The sequence below is a fragment of the Corvus cornix genome, chromosome 3 (genome assembly GCF_000738735.6).
Source record: "Corvus cornix cornix isolate S_Up_H32 chromosome 3, ASM73873v5, whole genome shotgun sequence".
Classification (NCBI taxonomy): Eukaryota; Metazoa; Chordata; class Aves; order Passeriformes; family Corvidae; genus Corvus; species Corvus cornix.
Window position 1 is genome coordinate 50,619,617 of NC_047056.1, and position 24,926 is coordinate 50,644,542.

Below are 24,926 nucleotides of genomic sequence, written 5' to 3' on the forward strand. Positions count from 1 at the left end.
TAAGAGCATTACCTAAGACTGGGGGAAATGGTCAATCAGTCATGGTCTGTATGCTATAAACTGTAGAAATAATCAGAAATAATATTTTCTGTTCTCTCTCTAAACAGCAGGGTTGTTATTCATCAAAAGCATTCTGAAAAATGGTAGTTGTCTTTCACAGATTGATGTGAAACTGCTGTTCTTGGTAGTTGCACTTCATTTTCATTCTCAGAAGACTAACCTGGTTTTAAAAAACTTTGCTAGTGTACTGATACAAATTAGGACAATGAGAGTTCTTGTCTTTTATGGTGAGCAAGACTCTAACGCATGATGAGATGTGCCGGCAAGGCAAACAAAACTCATTTCCGTCAGTGAAAGCAGTGTCCGTGAAGGAATGTAAATATTATTTACATGTCCTACACTCCCAAGTGTCTGTAGACATTTAGAGACGTGTTCCTTCTCATTTTTTGGTATTTTGGTACACACCCAGTATTACAAGCAGTAATATTGAGTGTGCTTGCTTCTGTTTGGAGTGTTTGGGGGTACAGTTATTTTCTCCACACTTCTTGAGAAAATACTAGGCCTTAGAGAATTCCTAGGTCTTCCTAAATAGCAAATCCTACCAGGCACGTACATGCTTCCCCAGGTTCCTCCTGCCCCGGCTTTAGGTAAGGCAAAGACTTTAACAGCTGGAATCACTATGCCTTTGTATCTGAATCTTCCAATGTATAAGCAGTAGGAAACAGAAAATCATTTCTCAGTTCAGCATTTGGTTAACCTTCTGACTTGCTTTAAGGGACAGGTGGCAGAGAGGAACTTTCTGTTCCAGTGCCCATGCTATTTAACATTTCTTTCCATGTTGGTCCCTTACTTTTCCTACCCTGCACTCTGTAGCAAGTAGAGCCACTCCACTTTCCAGGATTGGAAAGGTGCTGCCTTTGTTACTGGTAGAACTCTCTGAGGACTACCTCTGACAAACAAAGCTACAGTCTGGCTATTTTGCACTGCCTGAGCATTTGCAATTCATGTGTACAAAACAGTGGCACTCCAAATCTTTCTGAACCTTATCAGCTTCAAATTAAGGAAGCATCCAACATGAAGAGTACTATAATTTGTGGCCTAAGTATTTATTAATAGTATTGAAAATTAATTAATAATAGTATTGAAAATAGATTAACAGTATTAAAAATAGACTAAATCTTCCCCTGTCCACCTTCCCATGCTTGCCTAGACACTTGCAAGAAAATTTAGTTGATGCTGTTGCTTGTTTTTATGTGTGTGTTTGTTGCTCCAGTGTGTCTTTTGGAGGTTTATTTTGATTGACTCTGTTGTGTTTCATTAGCTAACCCTTCTGTGTTTTGCTCTTAGTTGTGTTTTGCATGCCATAGAGCTGGAAGTCCCCGAATGCATGAAATGATCAAAATGTCCATTGCACACCTCTTTGGAGCCCTGAGCTCTCGCATTTTTACTGCTGCTTCTTCATCAGTGGCTTTTCAAAAGGTACCTTGCCCAGCCATTTAGAACACAGACCTTCTGTAAGATTGGAACTCAAGTGGACAGTACTGTTGCTTATTAGCTCGCATGCGGAGGGGAGAGAATAAGGAGGTACCAACCATGCTCTTTCCAGAAAGTCAGCCTACCTCTAAGAATGGTATTCCATTAATTAATTCAGGTACTCTAGAAAAAGTCTTACCGCTCAAAAAGAATGATCTCCACTGGAATGGTTTGGCCTCTGTGAAGGGCTGTATGTGGTTAGCAGGCTTTTAGGGTTATTTGTCCGCTGGAGTTCAAGTGATAGGTGAATGACAGGCAGAGTTGGTCCAGACCAGCTTACAAGAACATCTGCATCACTGACTGATTGATAGCTTGGTTTCATTTCAGTGGCAGTTAGAAAGAATCAAGAGTCTTGTTTGTGTGCCCATGGCCGTATTGATTAGACTGTGTAATCAGATCACTTTAATTTTTCCCTCTTAAAAACTCATCCTCATTAGGGAACTATAAAAATGACTTTACATCATATAATACCCTTCTCATTCAAAAATGTACACCAGGTGCATTTATGTATACTTCTGATGCATATAATTTATACTGTATATTTATATTTTTAATAATTTATATTTTTAATAATTTTTTCAAAGCTAGTTCAATTTATATTTACAGTTCTTGCTAGCTATATATCTAAACAGTGGCAGAATGAAACCACTAAAACTGAAAAATATAAAAGTATGTGAGCAATTGTTTAGTTTTTTTTTTTCTTTTTTGGTTGGTTGCTTGGTTTGGACTTTGGGAATTCTTCTTGTGGTCATAGTGAACGATAAAGCTTAGTGTAGGACAAAGGACCAAAACTGCTTCCTCAAAAAGACTGTATTGTACAGTTCTGTCACAAACCCACTCAGCTCCATCAAGACGTTTATCTACTTAGTAGTTACTGTGCAGTGTGCTTAAACTGTTTGCTCCAGTTACAGAGACCCAACACCTCCCATGAAGTATCTGATGAAGGATAGAACCTGCGCTTTTCAGTGTGCTGTCCACAGGATCCTAGCTGTGTAACACTTTGGCAGCCATTTGTGCTGGGGCAAAGGTCAAGCACCTCTCCGGGCACAGCACATTGACAGAAAACTGCCACCAGCTGGGCATGGAGTTGGGATGATCCATCAGTGTTCTTCCACTGCTACCTTGGCTCCCATGGGATCTCTGAGCAGAGGAGCCCTCTGCTGGATTGCCAGTTATTAAAAGGCAATTGTTTGTGTTATTTATGGTAAAGTGCTCTTGTATTTTCTGTGTTAAGAAAGGCCTTCAAAGGCTTTCAGATGTGTTACAGTATGTAATAATTACCACAGAAAAAGTGGCAAATACCTGTACATCAGAAGCCACATGCTTGAAGAATTGGAAGGTATTTAACATTGCAGACATAGACTTGCAGAGGGGTAGTTACAGTAAGTATCAAGAAATGAACAATCAAAGCAGCATTTAATGAATTCTGTACAGAGCAAGGCAAGTACCAAAAACACTTGGGTTTGACAGGAGACTTTGCTGGTTTTGCCCCACCATTTCTGCAGCTGTGAGACTGATGAATTGCAGGCTGCTTCTAGATGCTGCTTACTTGGTTTCCATACTGCTGAAAACTTTAATGCGCTAATAAAGCAATGAGAAATAGTAAGGAAGGCTGACTCTCTGCATGCAAGAGACCTTGGTATCCTCCTAAAATGTGTTCCTGGCAAGTGACAGTTCATCTCTTTGTACTGCTGTCTTGTTTCCTCATCAGGTTTGCATTGAGACATATGTATCTAGCTGTCACCAGCGGAGCATTAACACCGCTGTGCGGGCAACCCTCAGCCAAATGTTGAGTGACTTGACTTTACAGTTACGACAAAAGCAGGAAAACATGGTGAGCCTTCTGGCATCAACAAATGGTTCCATGTCCATGGCTGCGTACCGTTTTGTTTCTCTGAATGCCTTATGGCTTTTATTTGACACTTCCTCAATTAATCCTGTTTAAAAGCTTTTTTGAGCTCTGATTATGCCTGCCTCAGAGCTCTCACATTGTCAGCTCTAGCTGGCTGGTTTGGTTTTTTTTTCCTTCCATTATCCAAAACAGACTTTGTTCTGATGTCAGGCTGCCTCAGCCTTTTCCATTCTTTTATTTTGTTTGCTTGTTTTTCTAACGTTTATTGAAATCCTTCTGCCAAAAGTTTTTGCATGACAAATATTTATGTAACAAGAGCAGATTCTCAATTAAGGAAAGTATAATTGAAGTTTTTCTTCCACTTTTTTAATAGAAGATAATTTTAAGTTAATAAGACTCTTTTTTTCTTTGTTAGCAAAAAAAAATTTATTTATTTCATTATTAAAATCCATAAGAGCTGTTTGAATGACATCCAAGCACATTTTCAGCAAAACTGTAAATGTTCTGGGTAAATGTGGAATTACATTGGCTTCTTACATTTGTTTGTACTGCTTTGTATAATATCATATTGTCAAAGAAGTACTATTTGTAAAAGCCAGTTTCTATTTATTAGGAAATTTTAAGGACTGTAGTTGCACAGATTTCTTTTCCTTACATCTGCTTTGGGTTAAGATGATCACGTCTATTTTGGATTAGTAGACTAGATTGCTTTTATCCTGCTGAGCAATGGCAAAAAGAATTAATCAGTTTAAGTAAACTTGTCTTCTGTTTGTGCTAAGTAGGTTCATTTTACCAGCCAAAGCATTTACCCAAAAAAACCCTCAAACAAACAAAACCAGTTTGGGTCTGCAAATTCAATTTTGTTAGTTCTTTTCTTAGCTGAGGAGTAGGTAAAAGGGTATGAGAGCTGCATGTAGTTCCTGGCAGTTTGTTACTGATGCTTGAGAGAAGAACTTGGCTTGACCCTGTTGTGCACTGGTAGGAAGAATCCCATACCACAGCTGAACCAAACGATATAAGAGCTCATTTCCATTTCCTGACTGCCATTAATTCTGTTGATACTGTAACATTAGCATTGTCAGTGTTCTAAACTCTCTAATACTCCATTGATTTTGGTTTCTAAGTAGTTGTGAAGTCTAAACTATGCTTTCCTCTCAGTTATTTTCAATGCAATTTACAAGCCTAATTATTACTGAGTTGTTTTAGGTGTAGGAAATCCCTTAAGGACTTACAAAGCTTTCAACATCATTGGGATGCAATTTCCTTAAATCTAAATGACTGTTAAATCAGATCTTAAGGAATTTTTTAAAATGTTTTGCAAAAGCTTCACTTAAAAACCCTAGCAAACAAAAAACCCGAAATAGATAGAGGACATGAATTTAAGAAAGTTCTGCTGTTAAGTTATTGCTTCTATAGTGTTCTTCTGCTCCTTGCACCAATTACACCACCTTTGTCTTTCCTCAACAGACAGCTGAAAACCCTGACACCTTGCAGAAATTCAAGAGTCAAGGTAATACTTTTTTAGTGACTCCTTCCAATCCAACTTTTTTATTCTTAACTTTCCTTTTATCAACACAGTGCTGTCTGATGTCATGGGAGTTGCACCCTTAGGGTTTCATAACTTCTCCATAGTTTGGTGTTCTCTCTGTTCCCTGTGGTAGGAGCTGAGACAGTCCTGTTAGCTCCTGATATTTTCAGTTGTGTCTTCATTTGGACCATGGTAACAGCATTGTACTCAACATAGTAATAAATTTTTGTTTCAAGGTGCTAACTTCTGTAATTAAGGAGTTCCAGTGGTCTGGAAAAAATTTTAGTAAGTGCCTTTACTTCCTGAAATGAAATAGATTCACAGAGTAGGACGTGGAATCTGAAAATGATTATTTTATTTCAGTCATATATTATATTATATGATTATATAATGACTACTTTTGAAAGCGCATCACTATTGAAGAAGGTGTGTTTACACTTGCCAGGTGATTCTTTTACAAGAGAATGTTCTTCTATTCCCATTGTAGCTTTACTTTCAACATCTTCTAGTGAGAAAAGATAGTCCCTGCTTTTGACCTTCACAGAGCATTTCTATAGGAGAACTTGTGTGAATGAAGACTAAAATCTTTGAAGAGCACAAGCATTCTTTTATAAGATCAGAACATGGTCAGACATTAGAAGTTGTGTAAGAGAGAGAAGCTGCAGGGAGAGATACAGAAATTGGCTGCCGTGTAGAAATACTGGGGCCTATCTTTTTTATTATTTAATTGTATACTTATTTTATTATCTGAATTTGATTTCAGCTAACCTTCTGTAAATGCATGTAAGCAATTAATGCTCTCTCCGGAGTTAATACTGCTGCTTTTGCATTTTGTGGCGATCACTTTCCAATCTAGGACTTTCCTACTGCATCTTCTCTATGAATTTTGGTAGCCCTGGCCCTTGTTTAGAAGCTCTGACCAGCTCTGATGCCATTAAGGTTGTAATCCAGCTGCTCATATGTAATGCTTCTGATCTTTGTCCTTTTTGGAGGTACTTCAGCTGAGTCTCTTTGTGATGATGTTGTATCTGTCCTCAGTGTGCTCTGTGAGAAGCTCCAGGCTGTCATAAAGTGAGTTATTTAAATTTATAGTTTCAATTTATTACCTGGAGATTGAGAGTTTCACTGATGCATGTGATTGTACTGTTGTAGTTCTGGAATTATGGATCAAAGCTGTGCTTCAATGAAGTGTTTACTACAGAAAGTATTGTTCATGATGCATTAATTTAATCCTCGCTTGAATTGAGGAGCTAATTTGCCTTCTTTGTGCACTGTTCAGCTTTAAAGAGCTTCCAGCAAATCTAATCTGTGGCTAACTTCCATACAGCAGCAAAATACTAATCCAAGGAGAAGTTTTCTTCTCTGGCTGGAATAGCCATCATAGAGAGAATAACAAGTACAAGAGCCATGGAAAGACCTAACAGAAACTATATTTAGAATTAATAAATCTGTCCTTCTTAGGCAAGCATTTATCCAATTGAAGTAATTTGTATTATCAAATAATTCTTCCAATTTAGGAATATCATACACTCTACCTACTTGAAAATGCACGATCTTAACTTTTAAAATGTGGTTGTTATGGACAGTGTGTTATATGCTCTACAATTTTCAGAAGCTACCAGAGGCGAGGATAGCACAGGCATCTGTGTGCAGTTCTACAGACTTTCTTCCCATGAGTGTCCCTAATAACAGCAAAATTACAGAGGAGTGCCTTTCTTAGCATTATTTAATCAGTGTCAGCATCTGGGAGAATAAAATCAAGAGTGCAGGGATGCCCTGTGCATGCCCATGCAAGTGTCAACTGCAAGATGACGGTCATCTGCATGAAGACACATTGTAAGAAAAGCTGTTGGCAAAAAAGGCATCTGTACCTGGAGTGCCTGTGCGTTTCCAGATAGGCATGGACTGTTGTGAGGAAAAATTTATCACCTTTAAAATATATGAGAAGCCAGCAGTTTTCAACCTTCCATAGCACAGAGTTATAAATCTAGCTTTGAGCCTCAGGATTTAGTGTTTTCTGCATGGCTTGTGAAACAGATACTGCTCTACTTGGAAGAAAATTCATATATGTGAACAAAAGGAACTCAGGCTGTGATAGAAAACCAGGTATTTCTTACTCCTTAATTTCAGTTAAGATAAATCCATTCTTTACAGCTTCCTTGACCTACAATCATGTATCAGAAAATGCATTCCTCCAGCTCTCATCTCTGACCAGAAGAGAGTTATTAAATCCTAGTTTTCTCAGAAGTGCAAACCAGACTGTGGGTGCAGTTGCCATGGAATGCTCCTTTCATAAGGCAGACCCTCAGCCTTGCTTGTCTCCTGGATCCTGCAGTTAATGTTAAGAGTAGGCACAGGCAAAGTGCATGTTACAAGTATATCAGTTCCAGGTGTCCACAGGTTCTTTAATATTATTTCTCATGAGGCTTTCTTTGAGTTTATGGTTCTGACAGAGTAACAGGCAAGGCCCTGAAAGCCATGTTATTGTGTTATCATGCCTGTAGGCATTGACTTTTGACCATTGTGGCCACCACCATGAAAAAAAAAAATAAAATAACCATAAGAGAGTAGCCTAAACATGCTTCAGATTGCCTGAAGAAACTACCCAATAGTCCAAAATCTTCAGTTGTCTCCTTTTCCTCTGTTTGAGGCTTCCTTCCCAAGGTTTTAGATTGAATTTGAGTAATTATTTGGGTTTTATTCTTCCTCTTTTTTCACTTTTTTTTTTTGGTAGTAGTAGATCATTGGCATGTGGTCAGTACAAGGTAAATGGGATGATGCAGGTGATCACACCATTGTAAATTGATAGAGAGAAGCAAAATAAATCACTGCTGTAAATTACAGTATAATTTTCAAGTGAACTAAAGTGGTTGTTTTAGAAAATTAAATAGTCTTTGTTTTAATATGATGTGAATGGCATCTTTTCTTTGCCAGTGACAATCGTCAACTTCAGCTTCTTTACTTGGAGTGCATCCTCTCTATGCTAAACAGCTCCTCCCCCAGCATGCACCAGCACAAAGGATTCACTGATCTAATATGGTGAGTACATCTGAAGACTAACGCAAATACTCAGTTTGTAAATGTAAAAGGACCTGCTCCCACCAGCCATGCAAACAAACCAGTAAAAAGTCTCCAGGTGTGAGCAGACCTTGCTGTTAACCTATTAATTTTCTCCGTTTTCGTTTCTTTTCTTCTTTGCCTTTGTTTTGCAAGTTCTTTTACTAAGAGTTTGGATTAAAAGGCAGAGATGCTACGTTGTTCTTCAGACTTAGATGTTTATTATCTTCTTATCTGTAGCACAGCTGCACAGGATGTGCCTCTTAGTTAACAAGGTGGAAAATGGCTCTAACTTCCAAGGTCTTTTAAGGTCCCAATCACACAATTATGAAATGCCAACTAATTTGTTTTTACTTATAATCCAATAACTAACTATTCACGATCCACACTGCGGGTTTTTTGACCCAATACCAGAACACCCAGATTTGTGAAGGAGAAAAGAAGGAGAACAAATCCCCACCCAAAATCCTCCATATTGTTATACATATATATATTGTTATATCCCAGAAACCTAAATTCTCTAAACCCAGGGTTCCAACATTAACCTACTATCAGTTCTTTCTGTGCCTCATATAAAATTGGTTAGGACCGCCTGCTCAGCTACCACATTAAATCCCGGTGGTGAATTATCACTGTAATGAAGTCTAATGGATTTAGCCAGAGCAGAAAATCTCTTATGCTTTCTGCAATAGTTTGGATTTGTGTGTGGCATTAAACATAGAGATGCTCTGCTTTTCATAGGAGGGTACTGTTGAGATTCTTAATGTTCTGATACAATAATATAGGAAGGTAAGCAAAATTAATGTCAAATATGTGCTGGTGAACAAAAATCCTTATTATGACCTGCATCGTTGTATAAGTGTTGAGGCTAAATAGTCTTAATGGTGCTTCTATTTTATCAAGAAGTTCTCCTTTTTAATACACTTCACCAGAAAAGCTTGATACCTTTGGTTTTCATATCTACCTCTAAATTGTTTGATACCATCACCTCAAAGCACCTGAAGTAATCCTTCTTTCCTTGTGATTGAAATAGTGGGATTTTTATTGCCTGTGGATAATTGAGTTACAGTAATAAAGCAAGAATGTAAGTAATATGCAGTTCCTTGCAGTCTGTGCCCATCTTGTGACCTAGTCAGGTGATTGTATTAAGGAGAGATATATGTGACTGTTAATGTGTTTCTTGTGCTTTTACCCTGTGATTTTTGAAACTCAAGTGTGTGCCTTGGTCCCAATTCTAAGGATACAACATGTAGAGGCACCCATAACTCCCCCTGCTGTCCCAGGAACATCAGTGGCTGCAAGACTGGGAGGTCTTTAGACTGGTAACACTTGGCAGTGTTGCACAAGGACTCAGTGCTGAGGCCTCTTGGAGCTCTAACATAAGAGCAGAACTCCCTCTCTCATGGCAGATTCATTTCAGAGGTTTCTGCCTTTGAATTTCACCCAACCCTTTTGTGACAGATTGTGGGGCTATCCTATAAGCAAGGTCACTGAAATGATCTCAGTTAAAAGAAAGCACTTGCTATTTTATTTTTAATTTACATCATTTTGATGATCCTGTTTATGCTGCAAATGTACAGGTGTTTGTGTCTGTAACTGTGTACCATGAGGGCAAGCCATCAGGGGTGGGACTTTTTAACCTGCACTGCTGCCAAAGAATGAATATGCATGCTTCAGCTACCTGCTTAAGTGGGGGGAAAAAAAACCCAAAACACTAGGAAGATGTGAAACAGTTTAAACTGCAAACATGATTTTGAACATTTTGTACACACTAATACATTACCTGTCTAGTGAAGTTGTGATCCAAACTGGTAGCTGTCATTGCTCTTTAAAGAGCTGTTGCCTACATGCACACAGGTTTCACTCTGACTGGCACTTTTTAGTCAGTTCTCAACAGAAGATAAAGAAGGGAGCAGATAGAGAAGATTTAGCTCTGTGTTCTGACAGCATTCTCCATAGTTTGATACAGAAACACTTTGATAAGACTAAGATGTGTGGGGAATATATTGCTGTTGCAACCTGTGATTATGCCTGCTTTGAGACAGGCATGTTTCTTAAGCAGTGAATTGATATGTTTTGAAATGTACTTGATTGGAGAAATAAATGGAATAAGCAGATTCAAAGTCATTATCTGATGTCCTATTAAAAGCTGTTTTTCCTTCTGTGACTTGAGAAAGCTGAGCTGTTTCAACAATCTTGTTAAGAGAAGCAATGAAAATTCAGGACTGCAAAAAATCTTGAGAAAATAAAATGTACTTACCTATGAGGATGTATTTTATGAATTGTTACTTGTAATTGGGTGCTTGCTCTAGGCACTCGTTTGAACCTCTGAGACGTGGGTGAAAACCAGATTTGGGACTCATTCTCAGGCAGCCCTTGGCTTCTTAATTTAAGGTCTTGCAGACTGAAGTAAAATGTCAAGTGTGTGAGTGCAAAGCTGAAATAACGTCTAATGGAGCAAAGTGCTGAGCTGGCTTTTGTTCCACAGAAGAGTGATCTGCTCGTGTTGAATCACTTAACATGAGTGCTCATGCAGAAAGACAGTTGAAGGAAGGATGGGTATTTACTGTGTAGTGGCATATGAGTGGTATAATGCGCACTTTGAGTTATTGTAGACGGCTTTAATTATGTTCTCAAAAGACAGCCAAACAAGCTCACAACTAAGGGTGCTAAAATAAATGCATGTGCAGCTCAGTGATGGAACATTCAGCCTTCTAGTTAACATAGATTAGTTCTTGTTTAGTCAGGTGTTTTTAAAGCTCCCAAGTTGGACTGAAAAAGAGACACTTAGCAGCAGAAGCCTAGAATTTCTGCCTTGTGATAGGCTGCAGCCAGTGAAAGAGGCAGGCATACTATCCTGCAAAGGGACAGCAGTGTGCAGCAACATGAACTTGCAAAATCAGTACCATGTTTCTACAGCACACAGAGGTATTTCCATATGGACTAGCATGCTGATGCTTGGGAGATGAAAAAAGTCTGGCATAATTTGTTTTTCTATCTAACCACTGCTGTTTGACTGATCATTAAAACAAGAGTGTGTATCTCATTTAGCCATGGGCTATTTTCAATCTGTTCTTGTGAGAGTATTTTTTTCCAGTTACCATCTGCTGCTTTTCTCTTTCTCAGGAAGCAACTGTGTCCAGCCCTAATAGTAATCCTGGGAAATCCAATCCATGACAAAACTATCACCTCTGCCCACAGTAGCATCTGCCTTGAGGCTGATTCACCTTCCTCAGGGATCTCTGATCATGGCCGGGGTTCAGGTTGTTCTTCCACAGCACCTGCCCTTAGTGGGCCCGTTGCACGGACCATATATTATATTGCAGCAGAACTGGTTCGACTGGTGGGGTCAGTGGAATCCATGAAGCCTGTGCTACAGTCTCTGTATCACCGAATATTGCTTTACCCACCACCTCAACATCGAGTAGAAGCCATCAAAATTATGAAAGAGGTAGGGTAATCACATGTGCAAATCCAGACATGTAAAACAAAATGTTTGTTTAACAGTAAGTGTTCCTGATATGTGCATACCAATCCATTTCAAACCTTCTCACATAGGGATGTTGAAATTGTCCTTTCTGAGCACAACTGGTATGTCAGTAGCACTCTGACAAATAGCTTTATGCAGTTGTAATAGCTGTATTTGTCTCCATAATGCAAGCTACTCTGGCAGCTCCATCACTGCTCATGCTGTGGTGCGTGTGGAGCAGATCCTGTCACTGAGTCATGACTGCTCTTTTGGGTGAGATAGAGCATTACGATCCAGTTCACAACTCCTTTGGCATCTTTCCCCAGACACATCCTCACAGTGTGGTTTCCAGGCATTAAGGTCCATATATGCTTTGATAACATGCCAGGTTTTTGAAATCCAGTTTCTTGGAGCTTTTTTTGAATAGACACAAGAAAGCTGCCAATGTCTTAAGAACCCATTTCAAGACCAGTCCATTCTGGCTTTTTGCCCAGTGCCTCTGAGAGCACTAAAACTGGAGCACTGGGAGTCTTACTTGAACACTATCTGAAACCTTGGACTCTTCCATTCCACATGGACACCTTTCTTCTCATGTTGTGGAACACAAGGCAATTCATGTAATTTGTAGGAACAGTGGTATCTCCTAGAGAATTTTTCATCTAGCTTGTGCATACCGAGGCTGTTCTGTTTCTGAAAAATCTTTCTTAACACCACACAGCCACCCACTTCATTGCTGTCTAAACTAGCAGTCATCCTATCATTGTCTTTCTCTAATTTTAAACAGTAGCAAGGTGGTAATTGAAGTTTTAGGGAAAGCTTAGTGTAATGTTGTTTTGTGTAGGATGTACCTGTTGCCTCTTTGGGCTCATTAGTACATGCTTGTTTGTATTTCCTGGTGGGCATTAACAAGATGCCACCCAGCAGGCTGAGTCTGAAGGAATCACTTTGCGTATCTTTGCATGATTCCATCATTTTGTAACTAGGTGACTGAGGAGAAAGGCTTCCTTTGGTATAAACTATAATAAAAAATAACTTATGTAGGCATAAAAATTGTCTTGTGGATAGTATCAGATGAAAAAAATTCAGTCAAAAATGTAAAGCACTGGAGAACTTTCTAAATGTGATCCTTCCTGAATATTCTCCTTTACTTGCTTTTCTGCCTTTAAAAAGAGGAAAGGTAGCTTTAATAAGTAGAACATCAGAGTGCTGTTTTCCTTTGCTGTGAGAAATTACAGTAGTGCTACCTTGGGTTCCAGGGCTTGATAGAATTATGACTTATTTATTGTATTTAAATAGTGCTTAGATAATCTACTTAATTCCATTTCCTTTCTTTTCAGATACTTGGCAGTCCTCGGCAGCTTTGTGATTTGGCAGGGCCCTGCTCTTCTGAGTCAGAATCCAAGAAGAGGTCTATTTCTAAAAGAAAGTCCCATCTGGATCTTCTCAAGCTGTACGCTTTGTTTCCTCCTTTAGCCTCTTCTGTCTTAAACCTGTGCACACCGAACACTTAAGCAGTTCAGGAGCATACCCAATATGAGCCAGGGTATCTGCCTGGTTAAATAACCTCTGAAAATGGAAAAGGTTGCTTGGTTTGTCATCAGTCTGGGCCTGTTTGTAAAGATGTGGATAACTACCTTGTGGAGTTTGCCAAAATTCCCACATATGTTGGTATACAGCTGAAAATTTTTGGGTATGGGTCCATAAACTTGCAGTGAAATAAATGTGTGTTTCTTTAGAGGTACATTTCTAAAATGAAGTCAGAGGAGGTCATAGAAAATTTAAACATTGTCAGATCAAGCAAGAAGGGTTCTCAGTTCCTATGAAGATCATATCTTGTAGATAAGATCATTTTCAGGATACAGATGGGTTTAAATTTAGTTCAGCTGGGTGCTGAGATTTTTTTTTTTCAGTTTAAGTGCTTGTCTATAAGAGAGAATATGCTGTGCATGCCGGTATAAATGCATGGTAACTGTTTCCCTTGTTGGCACTCCCTTTATAGAATGACCATGTTTGCATGGAAGACTTAATAATTTGTTGTAATACTAATTGTCTTTCTCAGGAATAATCTTAAAGGATAAGTTCACTTCTTTTTTTCCTGGTTATGGAGAAATGGTGTTGAATGATGGTGGTGTGCTTGCCACACATGTTGCATCACTTAAATAAACTCTGTATTGATTGTAGTGTCATGGATGGGATGACGGAAGCGTGCATCAAAGGTGGTATTGAGGCGTGTTATGCTTCGGTGTCCTGCGTCTTTGCCCTGCTTGGAGCATTAGATGAGCTGAGCCAAGGGAGGGGTCTTAGTGAAGAGCAGATCCAGCTGCTGCTCCAGCGCTTAGAAGAATTGAAGGATGGGACCGAGACAAGCAGGGACTCCATGGAGATCAATGATGCTGACTTCAGGTGGCAGAGACGCATCCTGTCCTCAGAAAACCCTGCCTGGGAGTCAGGAAATGAGAAGAGTCCTGATATTAGCATTAGTGTTACCACAGACACTGGTCAGACTACTTTGGAAGGGGATATGGGACAAACAACTCCAGAGGATAATCCAGAAAGTCAAAAAAACTCCTTGCCATCTCCAACTGGACATGAAAGCAAAGAGATTCATTACAGAGAACCAGAGTCAGAAACCATTGACCAGCCAGATGTTGTTCAAAGAAGCCACACCATCGTCTATCCAGATATAACTAACTTTTTATCAGTTGACTGCAAGACCCGTTCCTATGGATCCCGATACAGTGAAAGTAACTTCAGTGTAGATGACCAGGACTTTTCTAGGACTGAGTTTGATTCATGCGATCAGTATTCCATGGCAGCAGAAAAGGATTCGGGCAGGTCTGATGTCTCAGACATAGGCTCTGACAATTGCTCCCTGGCTGATGAGGAGCAGACACCACGGGATTGCCCAGGTCACAGGTCCTTACGCACTGCTGCTCTCTCTCTCAAATTGCTGAAGAGCCAAGAAGCAGACCAACACAGTGCACGGCTCTTTATCCAGTCACTTGAAGCGCTTCTTCCTCGGCTTATAGCTCTTCCCAGCATAGAAGAAGTGGATGGAGCACTACAGAGCTTCTCTTCAACATTCTGCTCAGGTTTGCAAGCAAATATTTACTGTCTAACCAGCATGCACACTCTGACAGCACTGTACACAGATTCCCTTGTGGGATTTCATCTTCAGAGAACATATCCAGAATAAGGAGGTTTGGGCTTTACACCATACATGCCTCCACAGCAACACACTTCATTTAGGGCAAAGCAAATTGAATATGCAGGTGCTGATTCAAAGGGAGGTAAATCCATTGACTCTTAACAGGCTCTGGATTATATCCTGAATCAATAAAGAAATGGAATTAGATACCTCTTTACAGGTTTGTGAAGATCTGTTGAGAAGCTTTGCACATTAAACAGAGGTTGGGGTTTCCCCTTAGCATGAGAGGGCTGTGGGAAGTACCATCACCCGTTTTGAATAAGTAGCTTAGTACATCACTGCACTGTTATTATTAGTAATGCCAGCCTCACAAAGAGGGTGATAATAATTCCACAGCAGCAAGCTCTAGAAAGGATAGGGAAAGAAGAGAGGTCTTCACTCTTGTTTTTCTTAATGCTGCTATCTGACAGGAAATGCAAAGCTCAAAGCTCAGACCAAGTGAAAAATTAAGATCTTGCCTTCTAAGAGATTAAATATCTTCAGTTCTTTCGTGGTTAGAACATTTGGGGTCTTGACCTGTCAAACAAAGAAAAAAAGTCATGCAAAGGCTAGTTTGTCCTCTTGATAGCATATTTAAAATGTGTGTAAATATATATTTTTAGAAAGATTTTGCTTTTCTGACAGTGGCCAAAATGAAAATGTTTGCTAAAATATATGTCTCTGTTTCTTTAACTTACTTTGCTGCAATTGCCTTTCTTATTGCTCATCTCCTAATCATTGCTGCATTCATTTGTGCTCCCTCACATACATTAAACTCATACAGAGTCAGAAGGGGTGCTTCCCATCATCATACAGCATAATCTAGATACGAAGTTGGGTGAATAAGATTATATTCCTGATATCCTGTTTAAATGCTACCCAAATAAACCCTAACTCAGGAAGATGGTTTAATGGTATTCTTAAGAAACATTGGCCATTTTATATCACAGAAAGGAAATACCTTAAAAGAGGCATTTGATGTTAACCACTTTCCTAATTGAGGGGCTTAAGAGCATCCTTTCTGTCACAGGTGTTTATTTTTTTCCTGAGAAAGGGTAATCTTGAGGTTATGCTGAAAGACCAGTGCTAGACCTCTAGCTCAAACTTTTGTGCACCTGTTCCCTCATGCATGAATAAGTATGCCACTTCTTTTCCCTTTTGTCTGTAAAGTCTTTATAGACTCTTTAAAACTTTGGAAGATGTGGACCTAGGAGAATTCTAGATTTTAAGGCTAAACATAGCTTTTCTTGGCATTCAGTATGAGTAATACAGTGAGAAAAATGGAAGAATATAACTCAAATTCTGCATTAAATCCATTATTTGTGGTTTACATATCTTAAAAAGATACCTAGTCTTGGACTTACATTGTTGAGAGAGACCTTTCACTTTTCTAAGAAAGCCACCTCTGTGGCTGTATCTGTACTTAAAAAATGTACACCACGTTTCCAGATGGATTTGGTGAAGTACTCGTAGAAGACACCATTCAGTAAGGAATAGTGGAAAAGTGGAGTAGCAATTTACTGTATTAAAACAGCCTGGAAGAGGTATCCTGGAGTTTTCATGGAGATATGGCTGTTGCAGGGTTGTACTTTTATGCTTTCATAAGATCTGGGTGGTTCCTGTTTCAGCTGGACACCTGGAATGAGACTCAGTCCAGCTGGAACAGTCCCATAACTTGTACCTCAGGTCTTAAGCAAATGTCCATCAGTCCTCCCAAGGTGAGAACCTGTGTTCCTGTGTAGGTGAGAGAGCCATGAGTTTGAAGACCTGTACAGACTTACTAAAGTTGAAACAAATGTCAGGGGTAGGAACTCCCCCTGGAGAGCTTTTGAGACACCAGTTTGATCTGCCTATATAAGCAATGTGTAGGTCCTTACTTTAGGTCCTACTTCATTAGCACCAGCTACTCAAGGTACAAATTGGGTGATGAAGTTAGAGGGATTGGTCCCATTCATTGTATATACAACATTTATTCGTGTATAATTCTTGAAGAATATATTGGGAAATTTGAGTGTTGGTTAAGATTCAAGTTGAGAAAAGACACAGATGCAGTTCTGAGACCAGCCAGTACAGAAGCAGTATTTTTGTGTTTCTCGGAGACCTTGTTTAACTGCTTTGTTTCATTTTGCAATTTTTCTTACAATTTGGAAGAAAAATACAGTTTAGTAGTCTTTCCTACAGGCTAGGTCCTTATATAGATAGCATTGCAAAATTAGGATGTTTTCATAGGATTGAAAGGCAATGAATGGAGGTAGGAATTTGAGGCACTGCTGAGATAAAAGTGAAGTGAAGTCGGCTAAGCAGACTTATAGTGAAATTAAAATTTGCAAGTAAGTTGGTTAACTCTAAAGTTAGGAGTAAGTTATCCCATCTTTTCAGTTTTGATTCCATACTTTTTAGAGGGAAGGTGTTTATCTTGGTAAGTATCATCTTATCCTCTGTGCTTGTGATCTCAGCATCTCCCAAATGCAGTTGTTTATTTTCCCATATTTTAGAGAAAATGAAGGAACATATTTTTTCCCCCCAACACTTTTTGGTGCTCAAGTACATGCCCATGATGGAGTATCCACTTTTCTGTGCAGCTCTACACCTTCCCTTTCAATTGTAATCTTGTGTAGGAGGTTACACTTTTTAAAAAACTTTTAAATGCAAAATAAAGTGGGCTTTTTGGTTTGGTTTTTTTTTTTTTTTTACTTTACATACATCTCTGCCTTGAGGTTTTTATTACTCTAGCAGGTTCTAGTCCCTGAGGTACATGTTTAAGAGAGATAAGACATAAAATCAGTGAGAGATGAGATAGCTACATCAATATCATGATCCTCCATCCAACAAAATGTTAAGATGCATCTTTGTTTTAAGTGATGAAGAAGTCACTAGAGCTACTCACAGGCTACTTTCAAGCACATAATTGCAGTTTTGGTACTAGGTAAAGGTTCTCTGTTAGCATTCACTGTGAGAAATCTACCCCAAGCAATGCCAGCCTGTGTGGGTATGGTTTGTGGCCAACCCTATCACCCTTCTTCCAGAAAGGTTGCTCCCTTGAACAGATATTCATTTTTTAGACCCACCCTGGAACAGTTACTCTCTTTCTAAATCCGCCCTCAAACAGTTACTCACCTTATCCACGCCCCCAAAGTGACGACAGTGGAAAGTCCGAGAAGGCAGCAGCACAGAGCTTTCAAACCCTCACGAGGCAAGAAAAATATTTGCTTATTTTCTGTGTGTGGGCTTTTTTTTTTATGTTAATGATTTGTTGTATTTTGTCTAAGAAGAGGTATGAGCTTTATGGTGGGAGGAATATTCACAGTAAACCACTGCAGCAGTTAACAAATGACACAGCTTTGCTTCATCATGTAACTAACCTTGGAAGCTGGTTTTTGTTCCATTTCAAACATTCCTCTAGGATAAAGCTGACTTCTTAATCTTCCCTAATTGACATTATATGAATGGATTTCACTGTTGATGTGAAAACCATGAAGTACTGTGAGTCATGTGGGTGGATCTGGTATTTCTGTTTTTTTCATGGCTCAAACTACAGATCATGGGGATTCAATTAGGTGTTGCTCATACTTGGTTTATATTTTTCTACCAGTAGGTCAGCTATTTGCCATCCATGGGAAGAAGGGATTGTGCCATTGAACATGGTTGTAGGCTGTTGTTTCATATGAAAAGTGTTTTCAGGACTACTGAGTACTTACAGGTGTCTTCTGGGTCTGACAGAAGTGTTACTGCTCAGCTATTTAGAAACTAGGCCTTGTATGAACTAAACAGGGCTTGGAGTTGTAACAAGTTCCAGCCAGCTTGGCCCCAGATATTTGTCCACATACCTCTAGGCCATGGAGAGAATGATGGTTATAGACTGATCTTGCAAGGTGTGGAGCACTCCAGTCCCCATCCAGCAACTGACTTAGGCAGAACAGCTTTACTGGGGGAGTTAAAGGGCTGTTAACCTCATTACACCATTTGGTGCACTGTATTCTCAGTTAACTACACAGACTTTGGGTCTGCTCCTTCCCACCTCACTTTTTTCCAGTTAGTATTACAGATGTATCCTGCCCCCTATGTACCTGATAGTCATCCCAATGAATGCTGGTGCTCCTTGGTTATTTCAAATTTAGCATGTTGCTTTGCTGGACTGTGACTGGAGTGTCCAGTTTGTCTTGCATTCTAGATGAACTACTTATTTTTCTGTTCCCTGTTCTAGTATGTTTAGTAATTTCTACTGATGATTCATTAACTGTTCTAGCAATCTGTTGCTCCCAAAATGCTAGGGATAGTTTCTGATATTTTTTTCCAGGAAAAATCTGTGTAAAATATGAGAGCTCACATGGTGTTTTTGTTAGGTATGATGCACTCACCAGGATTTGAGGGAAACCTAAATTTCAACTTCCAGACTCTGATGAATGCAGACAGTCTCTACGTGGTATCACATTACACTCTGTTGCTGAACCTAAAATTGGCAAACTCTGATTACTACAGGAAGAAGCCTGCCCAAGCCCCTGTGTTGCTGGTGAGTTGGGGAATATGGGATAATTGTTTTTAAAAAATGAAAAATTATTTTGCTTCCTTTCACATAAACCAGCCCACACATAAAGCCTTCAGGCTGCTTGCTAAGTGGAGAAATAGTAATTGCAAATGAAGCGTTCTCCAAGCTGCTTATGAATCTTGCATGATAAGTGTCATGCATCTGAGTTACACTGTGGTTTGGTGGGAAGGAATGCTGCTTACTGATTGTCATTAAAGTCACAGTCATTTTGATGGTTAAACTATTTTCAGAATAGATTAACATCATGTGAGATAGCAAGTATTGTCTCTTGATAATGTGCACGAACGTACCTTCATCTTGCAATTGCTTGTGAGCCTAATGACAATTTTTTTGCTTAATACTCAATTTGAATTTCTGTAGATGAAGATGTGAAAAGTTAAAGTGAAAAATAAGTAGGTCTTAGTATCAATGTGAAATTATGATTTTTGTCGCACCTGGAATTCCTCAGCTTCTTGGGCTTTTTAAAAATAATTTTGAAGACTGTGAGTTATAAAGCATGGATCCATGTTTATCAACTTAGTTACCCACAATACATTGTTTCAGAATTTTCTGAAAAACCAAAAAAATTGTGATATATGGAACAAATAAAAAAGGTGTCAAAATGTATAATTATTGCTGAGCTTCCAGTGTAAGAGAATTTATAATCAAGATCATCTAAAAAGCAAGTGGAGTTTTAACATCATCCATAGTTCTGGTGTGTTCTGCAGCAGATCAAGTGCAGCTATGTGACTCAGAACATTCTCTAGAGGAGTCAGTGTGCACAACAGGCCTGAGCATGACCAAAGTATTCTTAGAGATCATTCTGATAAATAATTGGAGACAAGTTCATCTGTGATGTCTGTTCAGTGCAAAAGGGCCCAGTTGTTGGGCAGGCCACATTAGGTGCCACAACTTATTTTAATTGGATTTGAGATCCTACTGCTATCTCATGGAAATAGTGAGAGATCAGCATGTCCCATTGTCACTGTGCAAGAACTGCCATTCTGATTTGCATCTTGCATTAACTGCAGTAGAAGAAGGGAGAGGTCCTTGTTCATGTAATTCTCCACTACAGAAGCAGATACAGAAAGATCTGGACAGGCTTGGTTGATGGGCCATGGCCAATTGTATGAGGCTCAGTAAGGTAAATTGTCAGATCCTGCCCTGGGGTCACAACGACCCAGTGCAGCGCTGCAGGCTGGGGCAGAGTGGCTGGAAAGCTGCCTGGGGGAAAAGGACCTGGGAGTGCTGATCAGCCTACTGAGCATGAGCCTGTGTGTGCTCAGGTGGCGAAGAAGGCCAGTGGCATCCTGGCCTGTATCAGGAATAGTGTGGCCAGCAGGATCAGGGCAGTGAATGTCCCTCTGTACTAGTGAGGCTGCACCTCAAACCCTGTGTACAGTTTTGGACTCCCACTACAATGAAGACATTGAGGTGCTGGAGTGAGTCCAGAGATGGCCAACAAAGCTGGTGAAGGGCGTAGAGGCCAAGTGCTATGAGGAGTGGCTGAGGGAGCTGGGGGTGTTTAGCCTGCAGAAAAGGAGGCTCAGGGGGACCTGATCGCTGTCTACAACTGCCTGAAAGGAGGCTGTAGTGAGGTGAGGGTAGGCCTCTTCTCACAGGTAACAAGTGACAGGACCAGAGGAAATGATCCCAAGTTGTGCCAGAGATAGATATTTAGACTAGATATTAGGGAATTTCTTTTCATGGAAAGGGTTGTAAGGAAGTAGAACAGACTTCCCATGGAAGCATTCACAAAACATGTGGGTATGGCACTCAGGACATGATTTAATGGTGAACATGGGAGTGGTGCTGTGTTGACAGTTGGACTTGATGATCTTGAAGGTATTTTCCAACCTTAACCTTAATTCTAAGATTGTAATTCTCAGTTTTCTTTGCATAACTTAATTTCTACTTCTGCAATCCCTTACTCAGAAGTAGATCTGGGGGCTGAGGCTGATGCTGTAGGGCTTACTCTGTTGTCTTACATTTGGCTTTTATGATTCTCTGCAGAAGGAGTTTATGAAGCAGGTCCAGTCCAGTGGAGTGTTGATGGTGTTTTCCCAGGCCTGGGTTGAAGAACTGTACCACCAGGTACTAGAAAGGAACATGCTCGGAGAAGCTGGATACTGGGGAAGCCCTGAGGAACACAGCCTTCCTCTTATCAGCATGCTGACAGGTCAGTACAGTATTATGGTGGCAAGGCTAACTTCCAAATGTGTCTAAAACAAGCTACAATGACACGCTGCTTTATTGCATTACATACAGAGCAGCATGTCATCATGCAATATGTGGTGTCTCATGGAATTACCAGTAGAGAAGGAGCCAGACCGAGCTGTGGCAGGTACTTAAGTGTTTGTTTTAGATCAACTGAGTGGTTTTGAAGCATGGGTTTAAAAAAAATCGAAACTGTCCCTGGGAGACAGGGAGAGTAGTTTTGTTCACTGGACCAAAACATCTCTTAACTCCATCAGCTTCAGTTCTGGTAGACTTGATAGTTGTTAATGATAAGCAGTAAGGCTGCTGTTTTCTTGATGTCATAGCAAAGCCATTTCAGTGTGCCTGCGGTGCAGTACAAATATAAATATCGGCATCTGATCCTGGATGCCTTCCATAGACTGGACTCCCCTTGGTTCAGACTTGAGCTGTGCCAGGGATATGCCAAATGGCACTAGGGAGAAGCTGAAAACCTGGAGCACAAATGCTTAAAAACAATCCTTAACTTCATTTGAGGGGAAAAAAACCAAATTGTATCAGCTGAAAGACAGCAGGATGGCTATGATACTGTATTGATATAAAAATGCACTGTCTGCTTTAATGTGTATGTAATTAAAATAGTGTATGCAGGGGGAACACTGGCTTCAGCTGAGCCATTAAGTAGTGATCAAAGGGCACTGCTCTGAAAGTTTTTTGCTGATGATATTGAGTTCAGTGTTACTTTTAGGTATTGAGCTGGGAAGATGAAAGAAACACTTGGAAAAAACAATACTCAGAAGTATGTGGAGAAGGGGCTGTTAGAAAGGAGAACAGCCTGGTGTTCCTAACGTGCAACTCTCTGCAAGAAACTGGTCTTTTGTTGTGAATGGAGAAAGGGTTGTATTTCTTTTGTTGAGATTGAACATACATAGGTCTACTAAAAATTACATTTAGGACATAGGATCCCAATGCATCTTGAGAACTCAGACTGAGGTCTGGGAACATGTAAATACAGGATTTAGGAAGATTTGAAGTTATACTAAGAAATGCAGAGATTTAAGTGTGTGGGAAGTTCTGAACTGTAAGAAATACATTGAAATCTTTGCTGGAAGTTCTGTTCGCGGTGTAACTTGAAGAGGGGGAGGGCAGCTTTTGAGAGTGGGATATCTCTCCTTTTCAACAAAACATTGGTTATACTGGGCAAAGCCTAAGATGCCACAGCTCATGTTTATACCAAGGCTTTAGAAGGCTGGCAGAAAGAGTAACAAAAAAGCACACCTGAGAAGTCAGGAGTGCTAGTACTTAGTTGAACACAGAGCCAGTAAGAGATGCTTTCTTTGTACCATCTGTGTGTCAAATCATAATCTGACATATTTTAATGTTCTGGCAGACATTGATGGCTTGGGCAGCAGTGCAATTGGTGGCCAATTGATGGCATCTGCTTCAGCTCAATCTCCTCTTTCCCAGAACCGGAAGACAGATGATTCTGTTGTTGCAGGTACTAAGACTGTATAGTAAGTACAAGTGTGTCTACCGGCAGTGGGTTGTTATGTACCAAAAGCATGTTCAGATAAACTGTGTAGAATAACAGTTTAAAAAGAAAGTATGTCAGTACATTGTACATGTGAATTGGTAGTTCAGCATGCAGAGGACAAATGGGACTTCGCTTTTTACCACTGATGGTAAAGCTGCTGTTGTGTCATTTTCTAGTAGTAATAGTAGTAATGGTTTTTCCACTCTAGGAATTGCTTTTGCCCGATACCTTTTAATTGGCTGTTGGAAGAACTTGATTGACACTTTGTCCACCCCTCTGACCGGCCGCATGGCAGGCAGCTCCAAGGGGCTGGCCTTCATCTTGGGAGCAGAAGGAGCCAAAGAGCAGAACCAGAAGGAGAAGGACTCCATCTGCGTGAGCCTGGATGGACTAAGGAGGGCAGCCCGGCTGAGCTGTGCTCTAGGTACTGCTGCATAGGGGATGGCATGGAAGACTCATAAATTAGGATGGTAACTTTCCTTGAAGGAATTTGGGACAAAGAAATGCAGCATCCTGCTCCAGTTTTGCATAGGAATGTGGATTGTGGGAATATGCATAGAGTGCCCTACGGCATAAACATATCCAGCCAACTTTCCTTGACCTTACCTCTTGTTGGGGTTGTATGGGATTGGGGAGGAGGAGTTGGTCATACAGTAACTGTGTCGTTGCCTTACAGGAGTTGCTGCTAATTGTGCATCTGCTCTTGCCCAAATGTCTGCGGCCTCCTGTGTCCAAGAAGAGAAAGAGGAAAAAGAAATCCAAGAACCCAGTGATGCTATAGCTCAAGGTAACTACATTATTAAATTACCTACCTTGTCTTACATTGCCTGCAAAGCTCAACTGGAAAGTACTTTGCTGCACATAGTGGCATTTCCCTCTTGTTCTGCTGCTGTGCACTACTCACTTGTCGGCACATGGGATGTGTGTCTTCAGTACATGTCCTGCTGTCCTAGGCTCTTAACATTATGTCCTACTAGTTATATTCTATATGGAACTGAAATCAGTGGAATAATGCATAAGCTTATGGCATTTTTCAATGTGTGCTCTTTAAACCTTGTGATACTAGTACAACCAGAGGGCATCAGAGAAACAGCTTATTTGGGGATTTTTGTGTGTTGAGTGGTAATAGCTGAGTTTGCATCCCTCTCCCTGTCTGGTTTATATATCCTTGATTATCTTTTCTGGAAATCTGACTTTTCTGTCATCATCAGGTATTTAAAACTTTCTGAATCATGTTAAATTAAAATGGAATAAAAAATGATGTCATTTTAACATATAAAAAGTTTTGCATCTCTATACCACCATTTCAAACTCAGTGTAAGCCAAAGTCAATTGTTGTCTCCAGTTTGGAGAAGTGACTGTTTGGAGAAGTACATAAAATTTCTCTGGTTATGTCTGATTTCTAATGGCAAGAAACCCGTAAAAAAACACAGTGTTGCACAAATGACCCTGCTTGGTACCTAAACTTGGTGTCTCGGTAGAGAAAACAAAACTGAAAAAGCCTGAGCTTAAGGAAGCTTTTGGCTGCTCTTCTGGACATGACTGAAGGGAGTTGACAAGGCCATGCTGAAGCAAAGAGGAGGCAGCAGCAGTGGCCAGCGGCCAATAGATCTGTTCTGTGAAAGCTTGCAAAGCTTCAAAACTTGTTTCCATTCCAATGCAGCATAAAAACAAAGCTTTTCGGGGATTCTTGGAAAAAATAAATAGATCCAAATGGTTGTAGTTCAGATCAAGATTAGTTTTGCTTTGACAAGAGCTCTTTGGTAAAACTTTTTGTGTGGAAATACATGTGCAATCCACAAATGCTTTCTTTTTTTTTTCCATAGCAAAGGAGATTTTGGTAAAAATAAATAAATATCCAGTCAGACATCTCTGAAGAGAAATATCACTGGCAATCTGCAACTGTTCTGTAGGCAACAGGATGTGAATTTGGGGGTGGAGGGTGTCAATCTAGCATTGATTTTTTTCATGTATATAGGATCAGTCAAAAAGGATTTTAGTTTTAAAGCTGCCTTAGGTTTATTAGGAAGAAATTGGTTTCTCTG

General features: G+C 39.9%; 1 protein-coding gene across 8 annotated transcripts in view; it reads left to right on the top strand.

Moving 5' to 3' along the window:
• The window catches only part of ARFGEF3 (ARFGEF family member 3), a 92,062-nt gene that overhangs the window by 35,280 nt on the left and 31,856 nt on the right, over positions 1-24,926 (top strand). For 3 of the 8 annotated variants that reach the window (XM_039568215.1, XM_039568207.1, XM_039568208.1), the window contains exons 6-19: positions 1,348-1,479; positions 3,245-3,367; positions 4,853-4,895; positions 5,906-5,984; positions 7,848-7,952; positions 11,097-11,421; positions 12,777-12,889; positions 13,621-14,531; positions 17,736-17,819; positions 18,970-19,136; positions 21,165-21,330; positions 22,738-22,845; positions 23,090-23,305; positions 23,558-23,668. In XM_039568215.1, coding sequence (XP_039424149.1) covers positions 1,348-1,479; positions 3,245-3,367; positions 4,853-4,895; positions 5,906-5,984; positions 7,848-7,952; positions 11,097-11,421; positions 12,777-12,889; positions 13,621-14,531; positions 17,736-17,819; positions 18,970-19,136; positions 21,165-21,330; positions 22,738-22,845; positions 23,090-23,305; positions 23,558-23,668 — 2,683 coding nt within the window. The remainder of the gene's footprint in view (positions 1-1,347; positions 1,480-3,244; positions 3,368-4,852; positions 4,896-5,905; positions 5,985-7,847; positions 7,953-11,096; positions 11,422-12,776; positions 12,890-13,620; positions 14,532-17,735; positions 17,820-18,969; positions 19,137-21,164; positions 21,331-22,737; positions 22,846-23,089; positions 23,306-23,557; positions 23,669-24,926) is intronic. The other 5 variants (XM_039568209.1, XM_039568210.1, XM_039568211.1 and 2 more) reach the window with 5 other exon arrangements.